At 37.1% G+C, this 22,619-nt stretch overlaps 4 protein-coding genes across 5 annotated transcripts; 1 reads left to right on the top strand and 3 right to left on the bottom strand.

Annotated features, from left to right (window-relative positions):
• Positions 1-1,962: 1,962 nt before the first annotated feature.
• LOC103956544 lies at positions 1,963-5,799 on the bottom strand. Its single transcript, XM_048575894.1, has 3 exons — positions 5,152-5,799; positions 4,422-4,544; positions 1,963-2,402 (listed from the first exon to the last, which is right to left on the bottom strand). Exons 1-3 carry the CDS (start codon positions 5,303-5,305, stop codon positions 1,963-1,965), a joined length of 717 nt encoding a protein of 238 aa, XP_048431851.1. The 5' UTR covers positions 5,306-5,799.
• Positions 5,800-11,581: 5,782 nt separating this feature from the next.
• LOC103956545 lies at positions 11,582-14,735 on the top strand. Of its 2 annotated transcripts, XM_048575941.1 has the most exons (6): positions 11,582-11,919; positions 12,569-12,625; positions 13,014-13,121; positions 13,492-13,953; positions 14,039-14,243; positions 14,354-14,735. In XM_048575941.1, the coding sequence occupies exons 1-6, from the start codon at positions 11,724-11,726 to the stop codon at positions 14,634-14,636; spliced, it is 1,311 nt and encodes a 436-aa protein (XP_048431898.1). In that variant the 5' UTR covers positions 11,582-11,723; the 3' UTR covers positions 14,637-14,735. The 2 variants fall into 2 exon arrangements, with proteins under 2 accessions (XP_048431898.1, XP_009366824.2); XM_009368549.3 differs by lacking the exon at positions 12,569-12,625.
• A 2,857-nt stretch (positions 14,736-17,592) lies between these two features.
• LOC103956546 lies at positions 17,593-18,971 on the bottom strand. The gene is made up of 3 exons (XM_009368550.3): positions 18,788-18,971; positions 18,459-18,581; positions 17,593-18,236 (listed from the first exon to the last, which is right to left on the bottom strand). The coding sequence occupies exons 1-3, from the start codon at positions 18,945-18,947 to the stop codon at positions 18,181-18,183; spliced, it is 339 nt and encodes a 112-aa protein (XP_009366825.2). The 5' UTR covers positions 18,948-18,971; the 3' UTR covers positions 17,593-18,180.
• A 688-nt stretch (positions 18,972-19,659) lies between these two features.
• On the bottom strand, positions 19,660-21,194 carry LOC103956543 (dolichyl-diphosphooligosaccharide--protein glycosyltransferase subunit DAD1). The gene is made up of 4 exons (XM_009368546.3): positions 21,111-21,194; positions 20,060-20,147; positions 19,923-19,966; positions 19,660-19,743 (listed from the first exon to the last, which is right to left on the bottom strand). Exons 1-4 carry the CDS (start codon positions 21,192-21,194, stop codon positions 19,660-19,662), a joined length of 300 nt encoding a protein of 99 aa, XP_009366821.2.
• Between the last annotated feature and the right edge of the window lie 1,425 nt (positions 21,195-22,619).

The following is a 22,619-nucleotide window of genomic DNA, read 5'->3' as shown; positions in this document are numbered from 1 at the left end:
TTGGCGAATATATAATTCTATTGCACATTGTCACTTATCTAGATGGAGTGAACTCCAAAAAGAGAAAGGAGTTGTAGCAGATATGGAAAAGTTTGTGCAGCATGTACATGGGAATCACCGCACAGCTGACTCTATTAGTGCAAGTCATTACTATGACTGGTCGCGGTCGCGAAGTCACTCTTGGCTAAAAAAATAAATTCACAGCCGCTTGATCTAGTAATATCTCTTTTTTATACTTGTAAATTTCTTTCAAGTGTTTTATCTTTGATGATATCTAATTGTATATTCTTGTTTCTGTAGTACGTATAATTCCAATTAACTAAAAAGAACAAGAATGTCAACCATTTCTTTAATTGGTTGATCTACCCAAGTGCGTTTTGTGGTTTTAATTGATAGTCTTGCATCCAAAACCCAAGAATTTGGGATATCTTTCTTTCTAACAATCCTTCATATAAGCGTGATCCAGTTTATAACATGGTGGGATAAATATTGGATGCCTGATGAGCAAAAGAAGTAGACGTATCTAATATTGCATAGAAAGCCAAAGGGTTTTGCTTTAACTTTCAAATCATCAAATATGCTTATGTAGAAACCCATGTTCGGCCAGAATAGAAATCTTATTATTGACTTTGGTTGAATCTTTTGTTTCCTTTTTCTTTTTTTGTATTTAAGTCTCTCGTAACTCACACAATCAACCAACATTGCAATTTTGTTTAATAGTTTAAAATTCTTATATTTATCATTTACACTGGGAGGTGTGGGGAAGTATATCTCAATATGAAATTATGCATTTGTGTTGAAATTAAGCTCATGTTTGATATTTGTGAATATACGAATACTTAATGTTAAGGTAAGTACTCATTAAAATCACATGATTACAGAATAGATTGTCTATTTGTTGTCCATTTAGATGAATTTAGAAATTCATTGATGAACAAACACTGAAAGGCTTTGGAATCTTTCACTGTAAGAAATGATATACATTGCTAGAAGTCAGGGGTAACCCAGAGTCTCTCCTCTATGCAAGGATATCTGCTAAGGAGTCGGCTAATCCATCATCATGCATTAGCAGGTTCACCCTAAAAATTTTCTCAGCAGAAAATAAAAAAAGTGTGGCTTTGCGAGACAAAAGACATGATGTTCAACTTAAACAGTAGCAAAAGAAGTAGAGGTATTTAATATGCAATAGAAAGCCAAAGGTTTTGCCTTACGTAGAGACCCTTGATTTTGGTTTGATCTTTTGTTTCCTTTTTCTTTTTTCTTTTTTAGCATTTAGGTCTTCTCCTAATTCACACATTCAACCAACATTGCGTTTTTGTTTAGTAGTCTAAAATTCTAGCTTGAAACCCTCTGGTTGGTTAGTGAGAAACAAGAAGAAAAATAATTGGGATACAATTGGAAATGTTATTAATTTTCACCAGTATAGACTATAAATTTCCAATATTTGTGGTTTGGTTTTTGCATACTACCGCTTTCAAAAACTTTTGATCAAGATGGCTTCGCACTTGGTATGATGATGAATTTCCAGCCCATAAATATCCTAAATCACGTAGTTATCATTACTTCTTTGGCGAATATATAATTTTGTTGCACATTATCACTTATTGGACAAACCATTAGCCCAGTCCAGTGAAGTTTAGTGAAGGAAAACAAACACCCCTTGAGAGGTTTGGAGAGGGTAAAACGATATCAGTATCTTTTGGGGCTCTCCCACAACCAACCAACCTCATAGACAGTAAAATGGACTCCCATATATCATTCATACTTAACAGAAACGTAATGGCACTTCAAACAAGACCAGTAATTTAACACGACACTTACATGTGTTCAACGTTAATTTAAGTCATAATAATTAAAAGCCTGAAAAAGGAAAGCGTCGCGCCCTCCAAATTTCTATAGCAGCGGCAGCATCGGTTTATGATTCCTCAAGTTCCCCAGGCTCCATGTCCCTCATTCCTTTCCTCAAGCATCATATTCATTTTCCTCATCCTTCCTTTGCACGGCCCTAAAATATGGTTCTAAGTCCAGAAATTCTTTCTCGGGTTCCTGCATCAAACAATAACGTTCATCCTCTTTAATGTCTTTTCTCCATTTCGCAACTTCATCGGGCCCAATGCACGGGCAATCTGCAGTCCAGTGCTCACCCGATGCCAAACAATGGCCACAAAACTTGAGAGTAGCACGTCCAGTCCAGCCCCGGCGACCAGGATGCCCACCAGGCCGACCACAATACTTGCACCTTATTCCATACCTACCATCAAGAACAGTTACCTCCAGAGGGTTTGGGATACATTCTTTGTAAGGGCAATCATCAATCCAGTGGTCTTTCTCCTTTCCGCAAATTCCACAAGGACCACATTTAAGTTTTTCCGCTGCTAATTCTGCTTCGAAGTCCTTCTTTCCTGCCATTATTAACAACCAAAAACAAAAAGAATAAAAATCAGATCAAGGCCCATATTCCCAACACACAAGATAAGGCAGAACAACATGATATTAAGGTACACACACCAGCTGATCGTAGAGTAACATAAGTCATTCATTTCACAAATTTAATTTAAAGGACCGTTTGCTTTCTTAAGCTTAAATAAGTAAGCTTAGCATAGCCATGCCACCTGCTTAATATATTCCACTAAAAAACTGTTTAGCGGCAACACAACTGTAAAGACAGTCTACCAAAACTAAGAAAGAAAATTACAAACAATGAATTTCCGCTATGAAATTTTAAAGCGCATATTTTCAATTTTAAAATAGTACCACAAGCAGAAAGTTTGCTGAGAAAATAAAATCTTGCATGGTAACAAAAAGCAAAGACGAAATGGAGATTTTGCTGACAGAAAAAAAACTCAATATATATGGGGTAGAAATTGTAGACGGAGGTGTTTACAAAATCTCATGAAATAATTATCACACTCGGAAATTGACATTCATAAGCAACAAAAATAGTCACACTATTGAACCAAGTACACAAACTCTCAGCCAACTCATTGTCATCGCAATGTTAATGGGTAGCCTATGTAGACTAGACATACTCAACCAACAACAAATATCTACAAGAAATAAAACCGAATTCAACAATTTAATAATAGTTTAATCTCTGTAACGACATAATACCCATATGTTTACAACTGAAATACATACTCTAGGGTTGTTGCTGGCAGTGACGGATCCACAGAGGGACCTGGGAGGTCCCAGGACCCTTCGGCGACCCTAAATCGCTGCTAGAAAATTTCCGGGGACGTCTCTTGCAGTGCAGGTTGCAGGTACGACATCTTCTTGTTGGAGAAGATGACCGGAGAAGAAAGAAAATAATTGGCCCAAAAACGATAGTGTTTTGGCCAATTGTTTTAAATTGTTTTTTAAATCCCACCCAAAGTGTTTGTCCATTATTTAAATCCCACCCCCAACCCACATCATTCCCCACTGTCCCACCCTTCCCTCGTTTCCCGCTTTTCTGCTTCCCCCAATGCCCATCTTTAACATGTTCATCCAATTTCCAATCCCTAACTCCTCAGATTTCAAAACCCTAAAATTCTAAATCCCACACCCAATCCTGTATTATAATTTTATTACTCTAATATCATACCTCCCCAAATCTCTAGGCCACCACTATTTGGTTCCCAATTCAAGTAAGTTTTTTGGTATTCTAATCTAATCTCAATTAAATTATATTAGATATTGATGAAGATTTTTAGTCTATTATTGATATGATTGTTGATATGTTTTATGTTTATACTCATTTGATCATTAGAATTTAGATGGAATTTTTGTTTATTGGGTAATTGGTATATGTTTTGTATTTTTTGTTAAATGTGTAGTTTAGAAATAAGAAATATGGAATTTTTGTTTATTGGGTAATTGGTATATGTTTTGTATTTTTTGTTAAATGTGTAGTTTAGAAATAAGAAATATGGAATTTTTGTTTATTGGTTAATTGGTATATGTTTTGTGTTTTTTGTTAAATATGTAGTTTAGAAATAAGAAATATGGAAAAAAATTTCAAGCCACAGCCAATAGGACCATTTATTTGTCAGGTAGTTCAAGCTCAAGACAAAAGGACCATATTTTCAATGTTATTTTTGTCTATAATTTTTTTGACCTTTATTAATAGGACCCCCCGAGTTTAAAAACCTGGATCCGCCACTGGTTGCTGGGGGAGCGGGAGAGGATTTTACAACAAAGTTATCAATCATTTAATAATAGTTCAATCTCTGTTACGACAACAAACCCCATAGAGTTACAACTGAAATACATACTCTAGGGTGGGGGTACATTTTATCTGGTAGCAACGGAATTGAACTTCAAGGACAGTACGCGGATGGATATTTTATTTACCAAACTACAGGCTCAATTAAACTGCTAACCAAATAGAAGCCATGCACAGGCGTTGAAAGTAAAGACAAAGGGTAAAATGAAAAGCATACCTTGGGCCGCACCGCAAACAGGATCATCCACAAGACTGGCACGTCCCATACGAATCACTTCACCACGACTCTTTGGGTTTTTGGTTAAATCTCCATGAATTTTTGGTTCTATTGCCTTGTGATCTGTTTGAATTTTGCAATTCCATCTTAGAGTCAAATACAAATAAAACGCAAATTACATAATGTCTAAATCATACTAAGGAGCATCTCAAGGCCCGTGTAATAGGAACATCTAAAATTTTATTGCTACACTCATACACGCTATAAATGATAATATAATCATCAACTAAAATGCGAATTACATAATGTCTAGATCATACGGACCCAAGTAAATCATACAACATTAAAGTAACTTACTTTATTATTGATCTCATCGAACGCTGCAAATACAAACGACATCAACTTCTGAATTTTATTTATTTATTTTTTTTTTATGTTTCTACATATAATTCAATTCAGTTCAATTCAATTAAGTGCTAATCTAAGATTGCAAAAATGGATATATATATATATATATATATATATATATATATATATGACAGATGCAGAGCTAAATTGGCATGAAATCAAAGCTTGTCCGTTTAGCAGCGACCAAAAAGTAACTTGAAAATTATACAGAATTAACCACCCCTAAATAAATAAATGTAGCACTTTACAATTTATTTACATAAACTCCCTAAAACAAGCCCTATAAGTGCGTAATAAACCCTAAAAAAAGAAAAAAACTTACGATTACGAGTTCCTCTGTTCTGCCCCTGGGCCCATTCTGACTTGGCTTTCGCGTGGGCTTCTGCTCCTCCGCCGATTGCGCGGCGGAACATGGCAACGCATCCCTGAACGCGGCCTCCGATCACGGGAGCGGATCTAAAAGTCCGGCGGATCATGGCTCTCTGCGAGTGAGAGAGACCGAGAAACCTTTGCTATGGCTCGTTTTTGTGTGATAACAGATGGATAACTCTTCTGGGCGTTCTCGAGCAACAGCACCAATTTTCCAGTACATGCGTTTACAGAATGGAATAATAGCCGTTAGATCGTTTTGAGTCTACCGATCTGACGGCTCCGAGCAACACAATTCAGTGTGGGCCTGACGGGTTACCCAGCTTTTGGGAGGTTCTCAAGCAAGATATATATGAATTCGGATGGGTAGTCGGAATAAACCCAGAATTCGAAAGGGCATTAAAATACAGAAATTTGTATTTATATGTATACTAAAACTGAAAATTGCCTTTGGGCGAAAAAAAAAAAAAAAAAAAAAAAAAAACAAAACTCAAAATAGCCTAAAACACCGTTCATTGAACAGTTTGCTTCCAATTTTGCCGTTACTTATCTTTTATTATTTTAAATCTTGCCCCGTTTGTCATGTTGTCACTTGCAGCACATTCTTCGACACGTGGAATCCCATTCCATAGACACTTCCCAGTTCCTACCTTTTATCTCTCTTTGCAACAACATTACTGCGGTTACCTATCTCAAACTCCTCTCTCTCTCTCTTTCGCAGTGAAACTCTCTCCCCCACCATTCTCAATCCACTGCTTCTTCTCTGATTCATGTTTTCTCTCAACCAAAAACCATAACCCTGCTTCTCCAACTCTCTCTCGCCAGTGTGTAGGAAGCATGATCAAAGTCGTCAACCGCCATGCAGAAATTGAAGCAATATAGATAAGAGGTTATGTTTGTGTTGATAATTATTATTGGGCTTAGTGGGGATAAAAGTCCAAGAACACAAAAGCAAGAGAGAGATTGAGCTCAAACAATGTCAAAGGCCCAGGAAGAATTTAAAAATCATTTAAGCAAGGCATACACCATATGTCTATGTTAGAAGTGATGGACGATAGAGGGCAGCTCACCCCAGCAAAAAAAAAAAAAAATTTCAATGGCATGGATGAGTAAATAAGTGGTGACTCACCATCCTCCACATGACATCAGCAAAAAGCAAAGTTTGGACAATCGGGCTAAAACATCTATAAAAGTAGCAAGGGGCACCAAAGAAAATGACACTTAACCAATCAATCAAAAGACATCTAAACTTTGCTCTCAAACAAGCAAGAAACCAAAAAGCTGCATTTTGACCAAACCATGCCCTTTTTAGTCATATATCCCCCATAGAAAGCCATCTTTTGTCAATTTTATAAGCTTTGCTACCTTCCCCTAGTATTGTAGTATCGAAACTCTTTAGGAAGCCTTATTTACATTTCATTTTCCAGAGTCCACAAACCCCTATAAACACAAAGAGAAGTGGTTGCAAGTAGTTGAACCATGCCCAACAAGGTTAATATCTTGCCCGAACCCCTTTTTGTTTGTACTTACATAAAGTAAATATGTTGTTTAATGTATATTTCATTGTCTTTTTAAATCACTTTCAACTATCTTTCATTCAAAGTCTCATATGTGATCAATTTGGCGGAACTTATTAACTTTACCTCTTTATGTGATAATTGTAATCAAAGGAATGGTTGGAAGGGTTCTGGACCCCCTTCATTTTGGACCATACAATATTATGAGTAAAAGTCCTTATTTACGAGGCAAGAAAAATAACTTTATTTAGCTTAACCCATATGTGACAATCCAATGATAATTAAGAAGTCTAAATAACTTTTGGCGCAAATAATCAACTTAGTTCATAACTAAACAATAGCCTTTTATACAAAGTTAACATTGACACGCTCAGATTCATGTTAGTTTTGATTGTGATCCTCAATGCCTAATAAAGGCCTGCAAAGGCACCTTTCAAACTAACAGCAAACTTATATTGCAACATTCCAAGCAACAAACATTGCCCAACATGCAAAAGCCCCGGGGAGCTGTAGGAGGGACATATCCAACCCGGACATAGTTTTGGCATGCTCGATTGCACCTTTTTTTTGTGATATTGTATGCCAAGGCAAAGGAAGGATCGAACGTTCAGGTGGAAGAGGAACCAGAGGAGAGGTTATCATGCTATGTTCCTTAACAGGAACTCTACAAAGAAAGTTGGAGTTAGAGTACTCCACACTTTATGATGGCTATACCAGGGAAATAATCATGGAAGAGGAACCAGTAATTCTTTTATTCCTGTTACTTGAGGAAAAGAAGGACATAGGGAAAATAAAGGAAAAGGCTGAAACTAGTCGGTAAGAAAAGGAAGAATTTCAGGAAGCAGTCTTGCCCGATCCTCTACTACCACCTCCAGAAGTTAAGAGGCAGGTTGGGTAGGAAGGAATGAAGATTAGCGCGTCCAACTCGGTAGGAGAACCAAATGGAAATGGCTTATCCATAACTAGGGGCAAGCCTCTTCCTTATAGGCCACCACCAATGGCTAATGAGGGAGGAAAAGCTAGATGGAGACAGTCAGATATATAGAATGAAGCTTTCTCAACAACAATCGTAGCTCGAAGTGGGAAACTTCTTATACCCCACACAATAACACGCTAAACAACAACTTAAGAATGAATTGGCTGAGTTGAGGAGGATTTAACTAAGGCTGCAGACATCTATGAAGAACTAATGAGGGCTCAGGTAATCTTGCTCGACAACACCAAGAATATGCCTAAAACTAAAGAACTTAGAGGGAAAAAGTATTGCAAGTTCCATTACACCTTCAACCACTCCATTGCTAATTATGTGCGATTTAGAGATTAGATCCAAGACCTTGTAATCAAGGGAAAACTATTGCGGAAGAAACCCTAAGCCAATATGATGATTGACATAGATCCATTTCTTGAAGTCCCAATCAACATGATAAACCTTAATTAGGTTGAGAGGGGAAATGAAATGCTACCATTGATGAAAGGGGAGAAAGAAAACAAGCAGTTAAGCCAAACAGAATGAGTCAGAATGCTGCCTAACAGGCCCCAAACAGCTATGGTCAAAGGAGTAATTTTGTGTAGCAAATGTTCAGACCCAAAACAGCCTGGTAGAGGCATTTATTAAGCACTATCAAATAATTGTTTGATCATTGGTCAGATGTACCAAGCTCCCGATCGCTTCTTCGGGCCATGCAATATGGCACGCAACTATGTTGGTCCGCCTGAGGCTCGTTGCAGCCTTACCATATAACACCCTTCAATTGGTTACCAAATACGAACTTGACATATCTCATCTACGTATTTTTAGTTGTGCGGTCTATATGCCGATTGTGTCGCCCTTATGTTGGTTATGATTCTCCTTTATCATTCATTAAGGAAGCGTCTTATAAAAGATGAATCTTTCTTCTGAGAATCACGAGATTTCAGTCTACTATGCTAGCTTAGATGATGTTTGGTATAGAAATGACCTGATAATCGACGATGCATTAGCATATATAGTAGCTATTGAGATTATGTTAAGCGATGACATTGAATTTCGTTTCGTTGATGAATGTCGACGTAAAAATTGATTGGTCAAATTGGAAACAAGCAATCCAAGTCGAACTCGATTCTCTTGTTAAACGTAAGGTGTTTGAGCATGTAGCTCCTACTCCTCCATATGTGAATCTCGTTGGCTACAAGTGGGTTTTCGTTCGGAAACGTAATGAGAAGAATAAAATTGTGCGTTACAAAGCTCGTCTTGTTGTACAAGGCTTTTCTCAACACCCTGGGATTGACTAAACGAAACTTATTCACCCATTATGGATGTGATTACTTTTCGTTACCTTATCAGTTTGGTAGTTTCTGTTCAAAACTGGATATGCATCTTATGGATGTGGGAACCGCGTATCTCTATGGAGATCTTGATATGGAAATCTAAAAGAAGAAAATTCCTGAATGACTTACATTGATTGGTTCAAATAGTTATAGCTACAAAACACGATTTCTATTCGGCTGAAGTGTTTATTATACGAATTGAAGTAATTCGAACAGATATGGTATAACCGTCTGAGTGAGTATTTGATAAGTCAAGGATATGTGAACAACGATCTATGCCATTTCGTGCCAGTTTTGCGATTGTTGCAATTTATGTCGACGACATGAGTCTCATTGGAACTCCAGAAGATCTTGAGAAAACTGTCTCACACTTGAAGTCGGAATTTAAGACGAAAGATGTTGGGAAAACTTATTACTGTCTCGGTCTCGAGATAGAACATTGTTATGATGAAATCAGAGCATTGTTCGGATGGAAACATAGTACATCAATTGAACTACACCTATAAGGTGTTGTGCTGTTTTAATAAGGATAAAGCTAAGTCTTTGAGTACTCCTATGGTCATTTTATCGCTAGATGTAAAATGAGATCCTTTCTATTTGAAGGAGGGTGAAGAAGAGATTTTGGAACCCGAAGTTCCTTATCTAATTGCGATATGCGCTTTATTGTACTTAGCTGAATGCAGTAAATCTGACATCTTCTTCGTTGTTAATCTTTTGGCAAGATACAATAATGCACCAACACGCAGACACTGGATTGATATTAAAGACATCTTCCACTACCATAAGGGTATGACGAATCTATGCATGTTCTATTCCTACGAATCCTCGAGAGGTGCCACAACCCCTTTTGGTTCTCGAGTCGATTCCCGCCTTGTTGGTTATGCATACATTGGTACTTATTCGACTTACACAAAGCGCGCTCTCAAACGAGTTATGTCTTTAGCGTTAGAGGCACCCCCAATATCTTGGAGATCAACCAAATAGACCTTAGTTGCCATTTCTTCGAACGTGCTAAAATACTCTCCTTGTATGAAGCTACTCGAGAATGCTTCTGGCTGAGAGCAGTTATGGATCATATTCGAAGCATTTGCGATCTTCTTTTTGTCGCTGACGTCCCTACACGATCTATGAAGATAACGCAACATGTATCAAACAACTCAAGAAGGGTTGCATCAAAGGAGACAACACCAACACACATTGTGCCAAAGTTCTTCTTCTCACATCAACAACAAGAGCATTAGAAAATTGAAGTCACACAAATCCGTTCTTAAGACAACCTAGCTAACCTCTTCACCAAATCACTGTCGAGGACGACATTTCAGAAGTTTGTTCAAGATTAAACTTTTTGAGTTGTAACATTGTTAGTTCTCCATGGGATTATGCCAAACTTAAGGGAAATATCCTGAAGTATACTCGCTTGATCTTACGAGGCACTCATCCTGTGTTGGTCATATCTCTTATGTACGTCTCATAAACATAGATGTACTTCTCCTCCTTAGGCATTGCATAAGGGAATAACATACCTTCAGAATTACATCTCTCTCCCTGCTGTGCCCCTCTCTGCCAGATAAAAGAAACCACAACACTTTTTACATTAGCAACCCATAAAATGTTGAATGCACCCCACATTAAAATTTAATATTAAATGACTTATTTACCATGCTATGCAATGACAATTTTGTCTTTATTAGGTTTAAAAAAAAAAAAAATCTAAATACACCCCAAATCACTTTTAGCGTATTATTTATGTTCTCAACTATAAAAACCCTCACACCCTCCATTGTTGAACAAAACCCAAACCAATGAAACGACAAACATGTTAATTGAGAAAAATTGTTATTGACAAATGGAAGTAATGGATACCAATGTTTTCTAAGTGCTCTACACTGCAGAAATGAAGTTCGTGAAAGTCAAAACAAAAATTACGTACCACAAAGTTAAACCTAGCAATGAAGTCATTGCTGATGTCACCCAATTAAACGAAGGTAGACATCTGTCGATGCAAACTATACTAAGATGATTTCAAATCATCATTTTGAAATCGTTCGGCAAACTAAACGTTCAAATGGTTAGATTCAATCCCTAAAAATTAAAAATGAGTGTATAAGATTTGAGAAATGTGGGGTGTATGTACAAAATATAATGTGTATATTGAGAATGTGGGGTGTATTAAGATAATTTTTAAGTAAAAAAGCAAATGTATGATGTATTAAGTATGTATGGTTTATTTAATAATTAGTGAGTTGTTAAAATAATAAGCCTTTTTATTTTGTAGTTTATGCTTTTGTGAATTTTGCATTTACCAAAGTACCCATCCGAATCTAAACTAGAAATGAATAGAACCCTATTTTTGTTGTAGTTCTAATGATATTAGAGATTCCACGGCTTCCAAAAATCAGAGATTTGCGCGGTCGAAAGTTGGGAAAATTTTTAGGTGTACCGGGTACACCAAATTTTTTTGGTATACCCTCACTCATTAGAATTTTTTTGGTGTACAAAAAGTGAGGGTGCACCAAATTTTTTTGGTGTGCCGGGTACACCGAAAAATTACTCCGAAAGTTGAAGTAAATATTTTGCTTTAGGGCTTCAGGGAAAATGGGTCGCCCAACAGGCCCACACTGAATTGTGATGCTGGGAGCCGTCAGATCGGTTGATTGCAATGCGATCTAACGGATACACTCATATACGGCAGAAATAGAGAATGGCAAAGGTTTTTCTCTCTTACTCGCAGAAAGCCATGATCCGCCGCGCATACAGATCCGCTCCCGTGATCGGCCGCGTACAGGAATCCGTTGCCATGTTCTGCCGTGCAATCCGCGGAGAAGCACAAGCCCAAGCAAAAGCCAAGTCTGAATCTGTCCAGGGGAAGAACAGCGGACAAAATGTGAGCGTTAACGGTAAGCTTTTTTCTTTTATTTTTTTAATTTTTTTTTTAATTTTAGGGGGTTTATTATGCACTTATTTGCTTCTAAATGAAAAATATTTAAATTTGTTTTCGGCTGAAGCTTGTATTTCATGCCAATTTAGTTATGCATCTGTCATATATAACCATTTTGCAGTCTTAAATTAGCACATAATTGAATTGAACTGAACTGTATTGTTTGTAGAAACATAAAAAAAATGATTCAGAAGTTGATGTCGTTTGCATTTGCAGCATTCGAATGTGATCGTTAATAAAGTAAATTAGTTTAAGGTTGTATGATTTACTTAACGTATATGAGTGTAGCAATAAAACTGTTCCTATTAAATGGTTGGTGGGCCTTGAGATGCTCCTTATTAGTTTAAATTGTTGAATTAAGCTTTACTTCTTGTAGATAAATGATTGATAACTTTGTTGCTGTTTATGCTTACAGTATTTGAATGAGATGTAGAATATTCAGTTACTCAGTATGCCTAGCTTACATAGGCTACCTATTGACATTGTGATGCAACGCGTTGGCTGATAATTTGTGTAGTTGGTTCCATAGTGTGACTATATTGTACATACATAATTTCCTTGTGTATCCTATTTTTCTATTGCTTACAATTCCGAATGTCAATTTTCAGGTTGTGATCATTATTTCATGAGATTTTGTAGATACCTCCATCTACAATTTCTACCCCGTATGCATCGACTTTTTTTTTTTTTTTTTTTAATACTAAAAATATGGCTTTAGAGTAAAGTTTGTTAGCGGAAAATTCATTCACAATACCGCACTGTGGTATCTTTGTATTTTCACGTTCCTGATCCCCCCCCCCCTCCCTCTCTCTCTCTCTCTCTCTCTCTCTCTCTCTCTCTCAACACCACCACGTTCTCGAATTCCAACTCTTGCTTCTGCTTTGATGGTATATAAGCAAGAGTTGCAAGCTTGAACGTGCTGGTGTATGAGCGAACGGTCCTTTAATTAAATTTGTGAAACGAATGACTTATGCTACTATATGATCAGTTGGTTTGTTTACCTTAATAATATGTTCTTCTAGTTCATCCCTTTGTCTTAATGTTCTTTTACAGGAGAATACAAAGAATCGACTATTACTGTGATTAATCTCGAAAATGGAGACCTCATGGTTGTATCAGATACAAGGAGAACCAAAAAAGTTGATCTCGTCTCTAGAGTAGGTAAAGTTTTCAACATGTGTTTTGCTTTATCCCATTTACCTAATCATTCATTATCCATCCGTATGTCAAGTCGTTTGAAATTAAACTAAGTGCTGCTAACTTTCTTTGTTTTAATCTTAGTTAATGGTGATAATTATTGTTTAGTTGGTTCTTGTATATATGTAGTTGAAAATTACAAAGTTGCTTGCATGAATCTAGCCAGGCTCAGCCTATGTTTATATATGCTGAACTCGAACAGAGTTTATCACACAACTCCTAGTTTTTGGACTTTGAATTAGGGTTTCTTATCCATGACATATCTTTTGATGATATTGTTGTATACAATCTGTCAACATTGTGCATTCATTTGTATTTTTTTTGTTGTTTTCAGTCCATGATAATGTGAACAAAGTTCATGTTTTGAATGGAAATGTTGTTGTCGCTGGGGTTGGAAACATGCAAGACTCGACAATGGGAGCGTATGAAATGAAAAATACTATTTTCAAGAAAGGCGAAAGTCATCTTAAGCAAGTAATAAATAAAGGAATCGAATATATTAATAATTTGACTCATAGTACAACATTAGGTTACTTGATTCTTGGTGTAGAGAATCAAATGAGATCTATGTGGTATCTTTCTTACTCAAAGAATGACAATGAGTATCCGAGGAGAAAGTTGAAGGCGTATCCACACTACCATGCCTTTGGTTCAGGAGCCAAATATATATGTGAGTATCTTGAGATTTCAATGAACCATCCCATCAGTATCAATGAGAAGACGGCACAAGCGATAGCAGAATTTGGACACTTAATTGCATCCTTGATGGATCCTGCTACCGGAGGGTACATAATGGGTGAGTGCTATTTAAATGTTATTTTGTTCATTATCTCACATCATATTTAATATGTGATCTGATCTTTTATCTAATTGTCTCACAGTTCAACTTGCTACGGAAAATGGTGTTAAAGTACTATCCCTAAATAATGTACTTGCTTTGCTCCTGAAATACTATGATAGACTTGAACCGCTTTTTAAAAGATGTATTTTCATCGTATATAAAACGAAGAAGGTGTTCGATCCGTTTGGCAAGTTCAGATACATTGAGCCCGATGTCAACTTGGACGCATTAAGGATGTTGATTGAGTATGTTTTATTATTTATAATTTTGCTTGTACGTTAATTCATTACTTTGGTTTTATTGTTTATATAACTAATTTATCAATATGTGTTTTACTGTTTTTAAATTTTTGCAGGGGAAAAAATGGAGAGAGAGGAGTGATTTATATGGGACATCCAATGTTTGCGTTAGAGGATAGTTACTACCTTCAGATGGTACTATTTGAGAAGTCGAAGTCTGTTGCCTCAGCGATGAAGAAAGCATTGGATGTTTCGGTGAACTCTCTTCCAATTGCTTCAAATTTAGCTGGTATTAAGTTTTTGGATGTTGAAGGAAAGAAAGTTTACATCATGCCTTCAACGAAATCCAATTTGGCGAACATGAAGCCTTACTTGCCTCCAATAGACTTTAGCTTGTAATTTGACTGTAGTCACTGTTTGAGTTTTGGGAAACAAAGTTTATCGCTTGGAAGTATAATATTGGGTAAATTATATAAAACTATTTCAACTATTGAGTCAGTCACAGTTTCATACTACATTTTAAAAAAATTTCAATGTCATACCTCATCTACGAATTTTTTACAATTTTATACTTTTCGTCAGTTTTCTGTTAATTCTTTCGTTAAATAGTGACTTAGCTTGAGATAGGGTCCACTATTTATTAAAAAATTAATAAAATATTAAAAAACTAAAAAAAATCATTTAATATTTTTTTTGCATGGGGACCCATCCCTTACCCTTTCTTCCCGCTCCCATCTTCCCAAAACCCAAACCCCCACCCCTTCTTTGCCGCTCTAGTCCTTCACCAACCCACCGCTGCCCTCTCTTCCTCCATCTCTTTCGTCCTATCTGTGACCATGGACTCATGGTCTGAGATCTAGATCAAGAAGATGGAGGTTGGCAGCAGCGAGCTGCTCAACACCCCTTTTCCCCACCCGAGCCCACCTCCAAATTAGAGACACTCCCTCTTTCTCTCTAATCCTTAGCTCCAAAAATCCCCTTATCGTCCTGTCTTTTTGAGTTCTCGTCATCGTCGGTGTCGAACTCCTAGTTGTTGGCTTCTCTCTGATGGTCGAGTTCCTCTCGTCCATGAACTTTCTCAGAGGGTTGTATTAGAGCTTGTCCAGCGCCACCATCAGCAGCAGGAACTGCACCATCTGGATGGGAAGGGTGAGGTCGAAATCGAACAGGGCCGCCTTCTTGAACTCCTCCGCCAAGGTCAGCAAGGTGGGGGCGATGGCGGAGAGGGAGGTGGAGAGGAATATCAATTGGGGCTTTGTGAGCTTTGGGAGGTTTGATGGGATTTTGGGGATGGAGATTTGTAATGGGATTTGGGAAGAAGGGAAGATAAACTGGATTTTTTTTTTACTTTTTCTTTAATTAGTTATTTTAATATTTAAAAATATTAAAATATTTTTTTTTTTTTCAATTTTTAATATTTGATTAATTTTTTAATAGACAGTGGGTTCCGTATCAAGCCACATCACTATTTAATGGAAGAATTGATAGAAAACTAATGGAAGGTATGAAATTGTAAAAAATTCTTAGATAAGGTATGACATTGAAATTTTGTAAAGATGGGGTATGAAACTGTGACTAACCCAATGGTTGAGGTAGTTTTATATAATTTACCTTATAATATTTATTTAGAATTATGCCCAGCATTTCATATGGCGATGTGAATTGTCATACCTATTTAGTAGACTTCGTGATGGTTCTCGAGTTTCCGACTTTGGTAACTTCGGTAACTTTGGTAACTTGTTAATTATGATCCCATCTATGAATGAATGATTTTGTAGATGTGAATCTTCCTTGTGAATTTTGCTCTTCTATTATTTACTCTTGTGCTTTTGGTTTCTATTTGCATGGTAATTTATGGACATTGTTGCTGGAACTTCCTATCTACTTATAGGTCTGGTGGGTTGTTCCACCACCTATGTCATTTCATTAGGACTTTCGTCGTCTTTGAACCATCTTTTTGAGGATAGTCTCTTAAGTGGTTTATCATTTATGGATGACAAAGTTATGATTTGAGTGGAATATTAATGCAAATTTTAAACAACCGAAAAGTCGCGGTAGAAAAAACGATCAAAATAAGGGACCAAAAGTATTATTAGAATTCGTCTGATCCTTATTGGTGGTTGGAACATAGATGAGCAATGAACAAACTTACTGCCGTTTCACGATGAGCAATGTTTTGATTTCATCCAAAAAGCATCTCTTACTAGTTGGAAACCCTAAACCGAAAAGGGAAACAAAGCGAGAAATGATAATAAATGATGTTAGAAATGCAAAAAAAATGGATGTTAAAACGGATACTGAAAAACCATTTAATACTACGATTTAGTAATGTTCTTCTTCATTTGCAAATGAGAGGTCTTAAGTTCGATTCTCGCCAAATGCGAATTTGAACCACATTATTGCTAGCTCATTGTAAGGCCAACCACACCCTCTCTTTCTCTTAGTATAGATAATATTGTTTGTTTTGAAAAAAAAAAAAATCCTATATGGAAAACTTCGAACACTATTTATGTTGAATTTTCAACGCTACATCAGTGTCCGCTTTGTGAAAGCATGGACGAGCCTCATTGTCACTCACTCCTCTATCTGTTTATGGTTCCTCAAGTTCCCTAGGCTCCATGTCACTCATTCCTTTCCTCAAGCTTTATATTCATTTCCCTCATCCTTCTTTTTCCTGTCCCTCAAATGTGCTTTCAGGTCCACAAGGAAGTTCATCTTTCCTGTCCCTCAAAACCAGGGTGCCCACCTGGCTGACCACAACAATCACAAACTATTCCATACCTACCGTCAACAACCACTGCATGCTTAGCACTTGAGAGACTGTGTCATGTGCCACCGAGTTGTGTCTCTTAACCCCTGAGGTCTGTGTCCTCCCTTCTTCCATGAGCCTTGATTTCTCATCTTTCCCTGGGCCTTAGTCGGGCCTTCTCTTGAGCCTGCATTATTTCTAGGGCCGCAAAGGATCCTGTGTTAACAGTGGGCTTGATGCATGTTCCCAGGAGAAGAAAAAAAAAATCGCTTCATCATATTCATAGGCAAGATATCGAAATTGCTCTCTTAATTGGCTTTATATTTGGCGTTGCTTCTCCAAACACTACGTACAAAATTCCAATTTGTCCATTGGTTGGGTTCGAGGGAGTACTCCTCAGGTGGTGGTTTAGAAATTAAAAGTCAGAAGAGACTCAGTGAGGAACCATGAACTCGATGTCATCTCCACACTTCTGATGTTTTCAGGCGATTTGCAACTTCTTTCTCACTTAGAACAATTAATTAATGCATTCTGGAAATTCACTCATCTGAAAACCGACAATAATTTTAGGGAACAGAAAGGGTAATATGATATCGAAGAGAGATATAAATGGAAAGTCCCTTGGAATCACTCCAACAACCAATTCACCAACCTCATAATTAGTAAAATGGTCAACTCCCATATATCATCCATACTTAACAGAAAAGTAACTGCACTTCAGACAAGACCTGTAATTTGAGATGACACTTCCACGCGTTCAACATCAAGTTCCCCAGGCTCCATGTCCCTCGTTCCTTTCCTCAAGCGTCGTATAGTTTTAACTCAAACTTCCTTCGCAAGTCCCTCATATATGCCTTTAAGTCCAGAAATTTTTCTTTCTTGGGCTCCTCTCCCAAAATATCATCCTCTCTCATTTCTTTTCTCCATTTCTCACGTTGTTGGGGCTCAACGCACAGGCAATCTATAGTCCAGTGCTCACCCAATACCATACAATAGGTACATAACTTGAGAGTAGCACGTCCTGTCCAACCCCTGCGAGCAGGGTGGCCCCCCGGCTGAGTACAACAATCACAAACTATTCCATACCTACCGTCAACAAGAGTTACCTCCAGAGGGTTTGGGATATGTATCATGTAAGGGCAACCAGCACTCGTGTGGTCTTTCTCCTTTCCACAAACTCCACAAGGACCATATCTAAGTTTTGCCGCTGCTAATTGTGCTTCCAAGTCCTTGCAGCCCTTTCTTCTTTCCTGCATCATTAAATACCAAAAACAAAACGAATAAAAATCAAATCATTAAGCTTAGCATAGCCATGCCGCCTGCTTAATATATTATAGGTCGGAATTTAACTTCAAGGATAGTACGCAGATGAAATTTATTTCCCAAACTACAGGCTCAATTAAACTGCTAACCAAATGGAAGCCATGCACAGGCGTTGAAAGTAAAGACAAAGGATCAAATGAAAAGCATACCTTGGGCCGCACAGCGAACAGGATCATCCACAACAGTGGCACGTCCCATAGGAATCACTTCACCACGAATCTTTGGTTTTTTGGTTACATCTCCACGAATTTTTGGTTCTATTGCCTTGTGATCTGTTTGAATTTTACAATTCCATCTTAGAGTCAAATACAAATAAAAGAAGGGGAGGGGGAAGGACCGAGGAGCATCTCAAGGCCCGTGCAATAGGAACATCTGAAATTTTATTGCTAAAACGCGAATTACGCAATGTCTAGACCATAAACTATCTAAAAGAAGCCAAATAAGTGCATACTAAACCCTAAGAAAAACAAATACTTACGATTACGACGATTGCGAGTCCCTCTATTCTCCCCCCGTACCGATTCTGACTTGGCTTTCGCGTGGGCTTCTGCTTCTCCGCCGATTGCGCGGCGGAACATGGCAACGCATTCCTGAACGCTACCGATCACGGGAGCGGATCTGAAAGTCCGGCGGATCATGGCTCTGCGAGTGAGAGGGAACCAGAAACCTTAGCTATGGCTCGTTTTTGGATGATGACGGATGTTTATATTCATTTGGGCCTGACGGGTCGGGTCAGTGTGGGCCTGACGGGTGACCCATCTTTTGGGAGGTTCTCTCGAGCGTGATATTTATGTTCTTCCTATGAAGACAGGTGACCTATATATTTTAAGAAAATTAACGAAAAGTTTAAAAAACTTTAATTTTAATGAAAAAATAACAAATAAAGATATAATGAATAATGTTAGAGAAAAGTAAAAATATGAATTTTCGTTAAAAGTGAACAGTATCAGAAATATTTCGTTAAAACTCTCTAATTAAAAATCAACGCTCCTTGGTTCAACGTCCCTTCTACGTTGGTACTTGTCGACATTGGTGTCTGGAGGTGTACGTGGAACCTTATGTGGAGGGCCATAAGAAGGGCTACGGCTACCAATTTGTTTGGATTAGGAGGAGTCCACTGAAGATTGAATGCGTACATTTGCGAGACTCATGTTTCATGTATTTAAACGATTTAAGTACAAATTTTACTAATTTTTTCATCACTGCATAGCTTATAATACGAAGTTTATCATATAAAAGCAAAAGATTACCAAAAAGAGTCGTCACATCAAATCCATAAACTTGTTTATTATCATATCTAATCGTGATTTTGAAGGAAACAATATCCAAGATAAATAAAATATGTTAATCTTATCCAAGGAAATTCATGATCACCGAACGCAGCACCAAGTTGCAGAGAACAAAATCTGCAAAAGCCCGTTCTGGTGCTAAATCCTGCAGTTTTTACACGCATGGATCAGGATGACGGAATACGATGAGAAAAGATGTGGTAGACAATGTTACCTATGTTGTAATATCTCAATATATGATGAAGAATTGACACGAGAGAAAGAAAACTCGTCTAAAATATGCATACACGTCACAACTATCAAGGACAAGAATCACACTTTTACCTTAAATTCTTTGTTTTCTTTGTTCACTTGAATACGGAGACAAACTGCAAAAGAAATAATCAGGATGAGAGTCAAAATCCTCACATCTAACATGGATTTACACCTGAAAAAGAAATAAACTACTTATTCCTCCTTACCAGCAAGGACTGCTGTCCCGATGCAAGAAAGTACTCCTGAAAGGAAAGAGTTGAATGGGAATGGCCCGACAATAGCCATGTAGACTACCTGTTCAAAACAAAGTAGAAAACCAAATGAAGATTAAACGAACGATATAGAGTTCCAACGCAGACGTTGACTTCAACCATTCAAGCTCTAGTTTTCTAGTAGTTAATGCATCATTATATTATCAGAAAATAGGAATTCAAATAAACATATGTTAAAGTGATAGAGACAAAGAGTGGACATGGTGAATCTAACTTTGTTGCTGTTTATGCTTACAGTATTTGAATGAGATGTAGAATATTTGGTTGCTCAGTATGTCTAGTTTACATAGGCTACCTATTGACATTGTGATGCAACTCATTGGCTGAGAATTAGTGTAATTGGTTCCATAGTGTGACTATATTGTACATACCTAATTTCCTTGTGTATCCTATTTTGACTTCATCCAAAAGTATCTCTTACTAGTTGGAAACCCTAAAACCGAAAAGGGAAACAAAACGAGAAATGATAATAAACGATGTTAAAAATGCAAAAAAAGAAAATCGATGTTAAAACAGGATATTGAAAAGCCACTTAATACTACGGTCTAATAGTGTTTCTCTTCACTTGTAAGTGACAGGTCTTAGCTTCGATTCTTGCCAAAGGCGAAATTGAACCACATTATTGCTAGCTCATTGTGAGACCAACCACACCCTTCTTTCTCTTAGTGTATATATTATCATTTGTGAAAGCATGGACGAGCCTTATTGTCACTCACTCCTCATCTGTTTATGATTCCTCAAGTTCCCTAGGCTCCATGTCACTCGTTCCTTTCCTCAAGCTTTATATTCATTTTCCTCATCCTTCCTTTTCCTGTCCCTCAAATATGCTTTCAAGTCCAGAAGGAAGTTCATCTTTCCTGTCCCTCAAAACCAGGGTGCCCACCTGGCTGACCACAACAATCACAAACTATTCCATACCTACCGTTAACAAGAGTTACCTCCAGAGGGTTTGGGATATGTATCATGTAAGGGCAACCACTAGAACCTCAAACCTATGTTCATCTACAATAACGTCTTGCTTCACATCTGGAAAATAACATGGTACTTGTAAAGTTGTACTCCCAAACATGCTTGCAGACGGTAATTTTCTCTTGTGAAAAACTTAAATGAAAAAAAATAACTTTAGGCCTACAATAACTATAGAAATAGACTCGTGTTCACAAAATTAAACCTACCAAAACACAAATGATTACACAAAGTAAAACTTTGCACTCACTAACACACCAATTGATAGGATTAAAAGCACACCACAAAGTAGCACACAAATGTCCTATTGATTTTCCTTATTAACACTAATATTTGTCAATTGTAGCATATGAAAATAAGGGTATTTTCCGCAGAAGATTGTTTTATCTAACTACTTAAAATGTCACAAAAACTGGGCTACTGTCCCTACTGGCCAGCCACCAAAAAATAATTAATAGACCGACTTATACTTATCTAAAGTCTACGAAATTTTATATGCAGACACTAGACACACAAAGCTACACTCACACAAATTTTTGAGATTTTTGGAGTTAATTTGCTATTTAAATTAAATCGAACAAAAAAAGAACAGAAATAGATTTTAAGTAGTTCACAAATTAAGAAAAAGAAGTTAGGGGAATTGCTATTCACGCCCAAATAATCATACAAACAAGTTATGTTTCATTCAAATTCCTTTTATTTCTGGATGAAGATGCTCAAGTTGGCTCAATGTTAGAACTCAACCTATTACTCTTTCTTATGTAGTATGTTAAGAGAATGGCGTTTTCAACTTAACTTAGTCCCTAACATGCAATCTAGAACGGCGTGTTCATAGATTTAACAAGTAGAAATCATTAAGAATGAAAAGAGTTTGAGTCATCACAAGGCATTGTAAGTACTGGCGTTGTCTTACTTATCCTAGAAATTGGTTCACATGTTATTCACAATTACAAAGTACTACTCTAGAACATATGTAGGTCCTCATTCGACAAGGACACAGGCACACACATATTCATAGCATTAGAATCCTAGATATGCTTACTAAGTATGCATCCGTAGAAAACACATAAAGAATTCATCAATGAGACAAGTAGTGAATCAATTTTCATCCGTTCATAAAAGTAATTCAAACGAAATATCATAACAAACTTGCAATCATATTCGGGGCTTCAAACAGCCCCTAACTACTAAAAATTTAGTTACACAATCCTTAAGTTAAAACAAAAGATAGACATGAGTTTGAGAAAATAGAATCGAAAGAAATCGACTGAGGCTTCCCATTTCCTTCCTTCCCCAACGGTACTTTTAAACCAATTCTTGCTGCATCATTTTCTTCTCCTTAACTCACCCATTAATAGCCATTTAGTGATGACAATAAATGAGAGGAAATGGTAAAACAATTTTAACTCCTTAGGGTAGCCTTTATGCCAATTACTCCCTCTTAATCCTCATCTTTAATTCCATTTCCTTTGATATTTGAACAGGTGTCAGCTGATTTGTTCTTGATTGCATCAGTTTTGGCTGCTAG

The sequence above is a fragment of a genome, unplaced genomic scaffold, assembly GCF_019419815.1.
Source record: "Pyrus x bretschneideri cultivar Hongxiangsu unplaced genomic scaffold, Pyrus_bretschneideri_v1 Contig81, whole genome shotgun sequence".
NCBI lineage: Eukaryota > Viridiplantae > Streptophyta > Magnoliopsida > Rosales > Rosaceae > Pyrus > Pyrus x bretschneideri.
The sequence above is the reverse complement of the archived record's forward strand: the minus strand, read 5'-3'. Positions and strand labels throughout refer to the sequence as shown.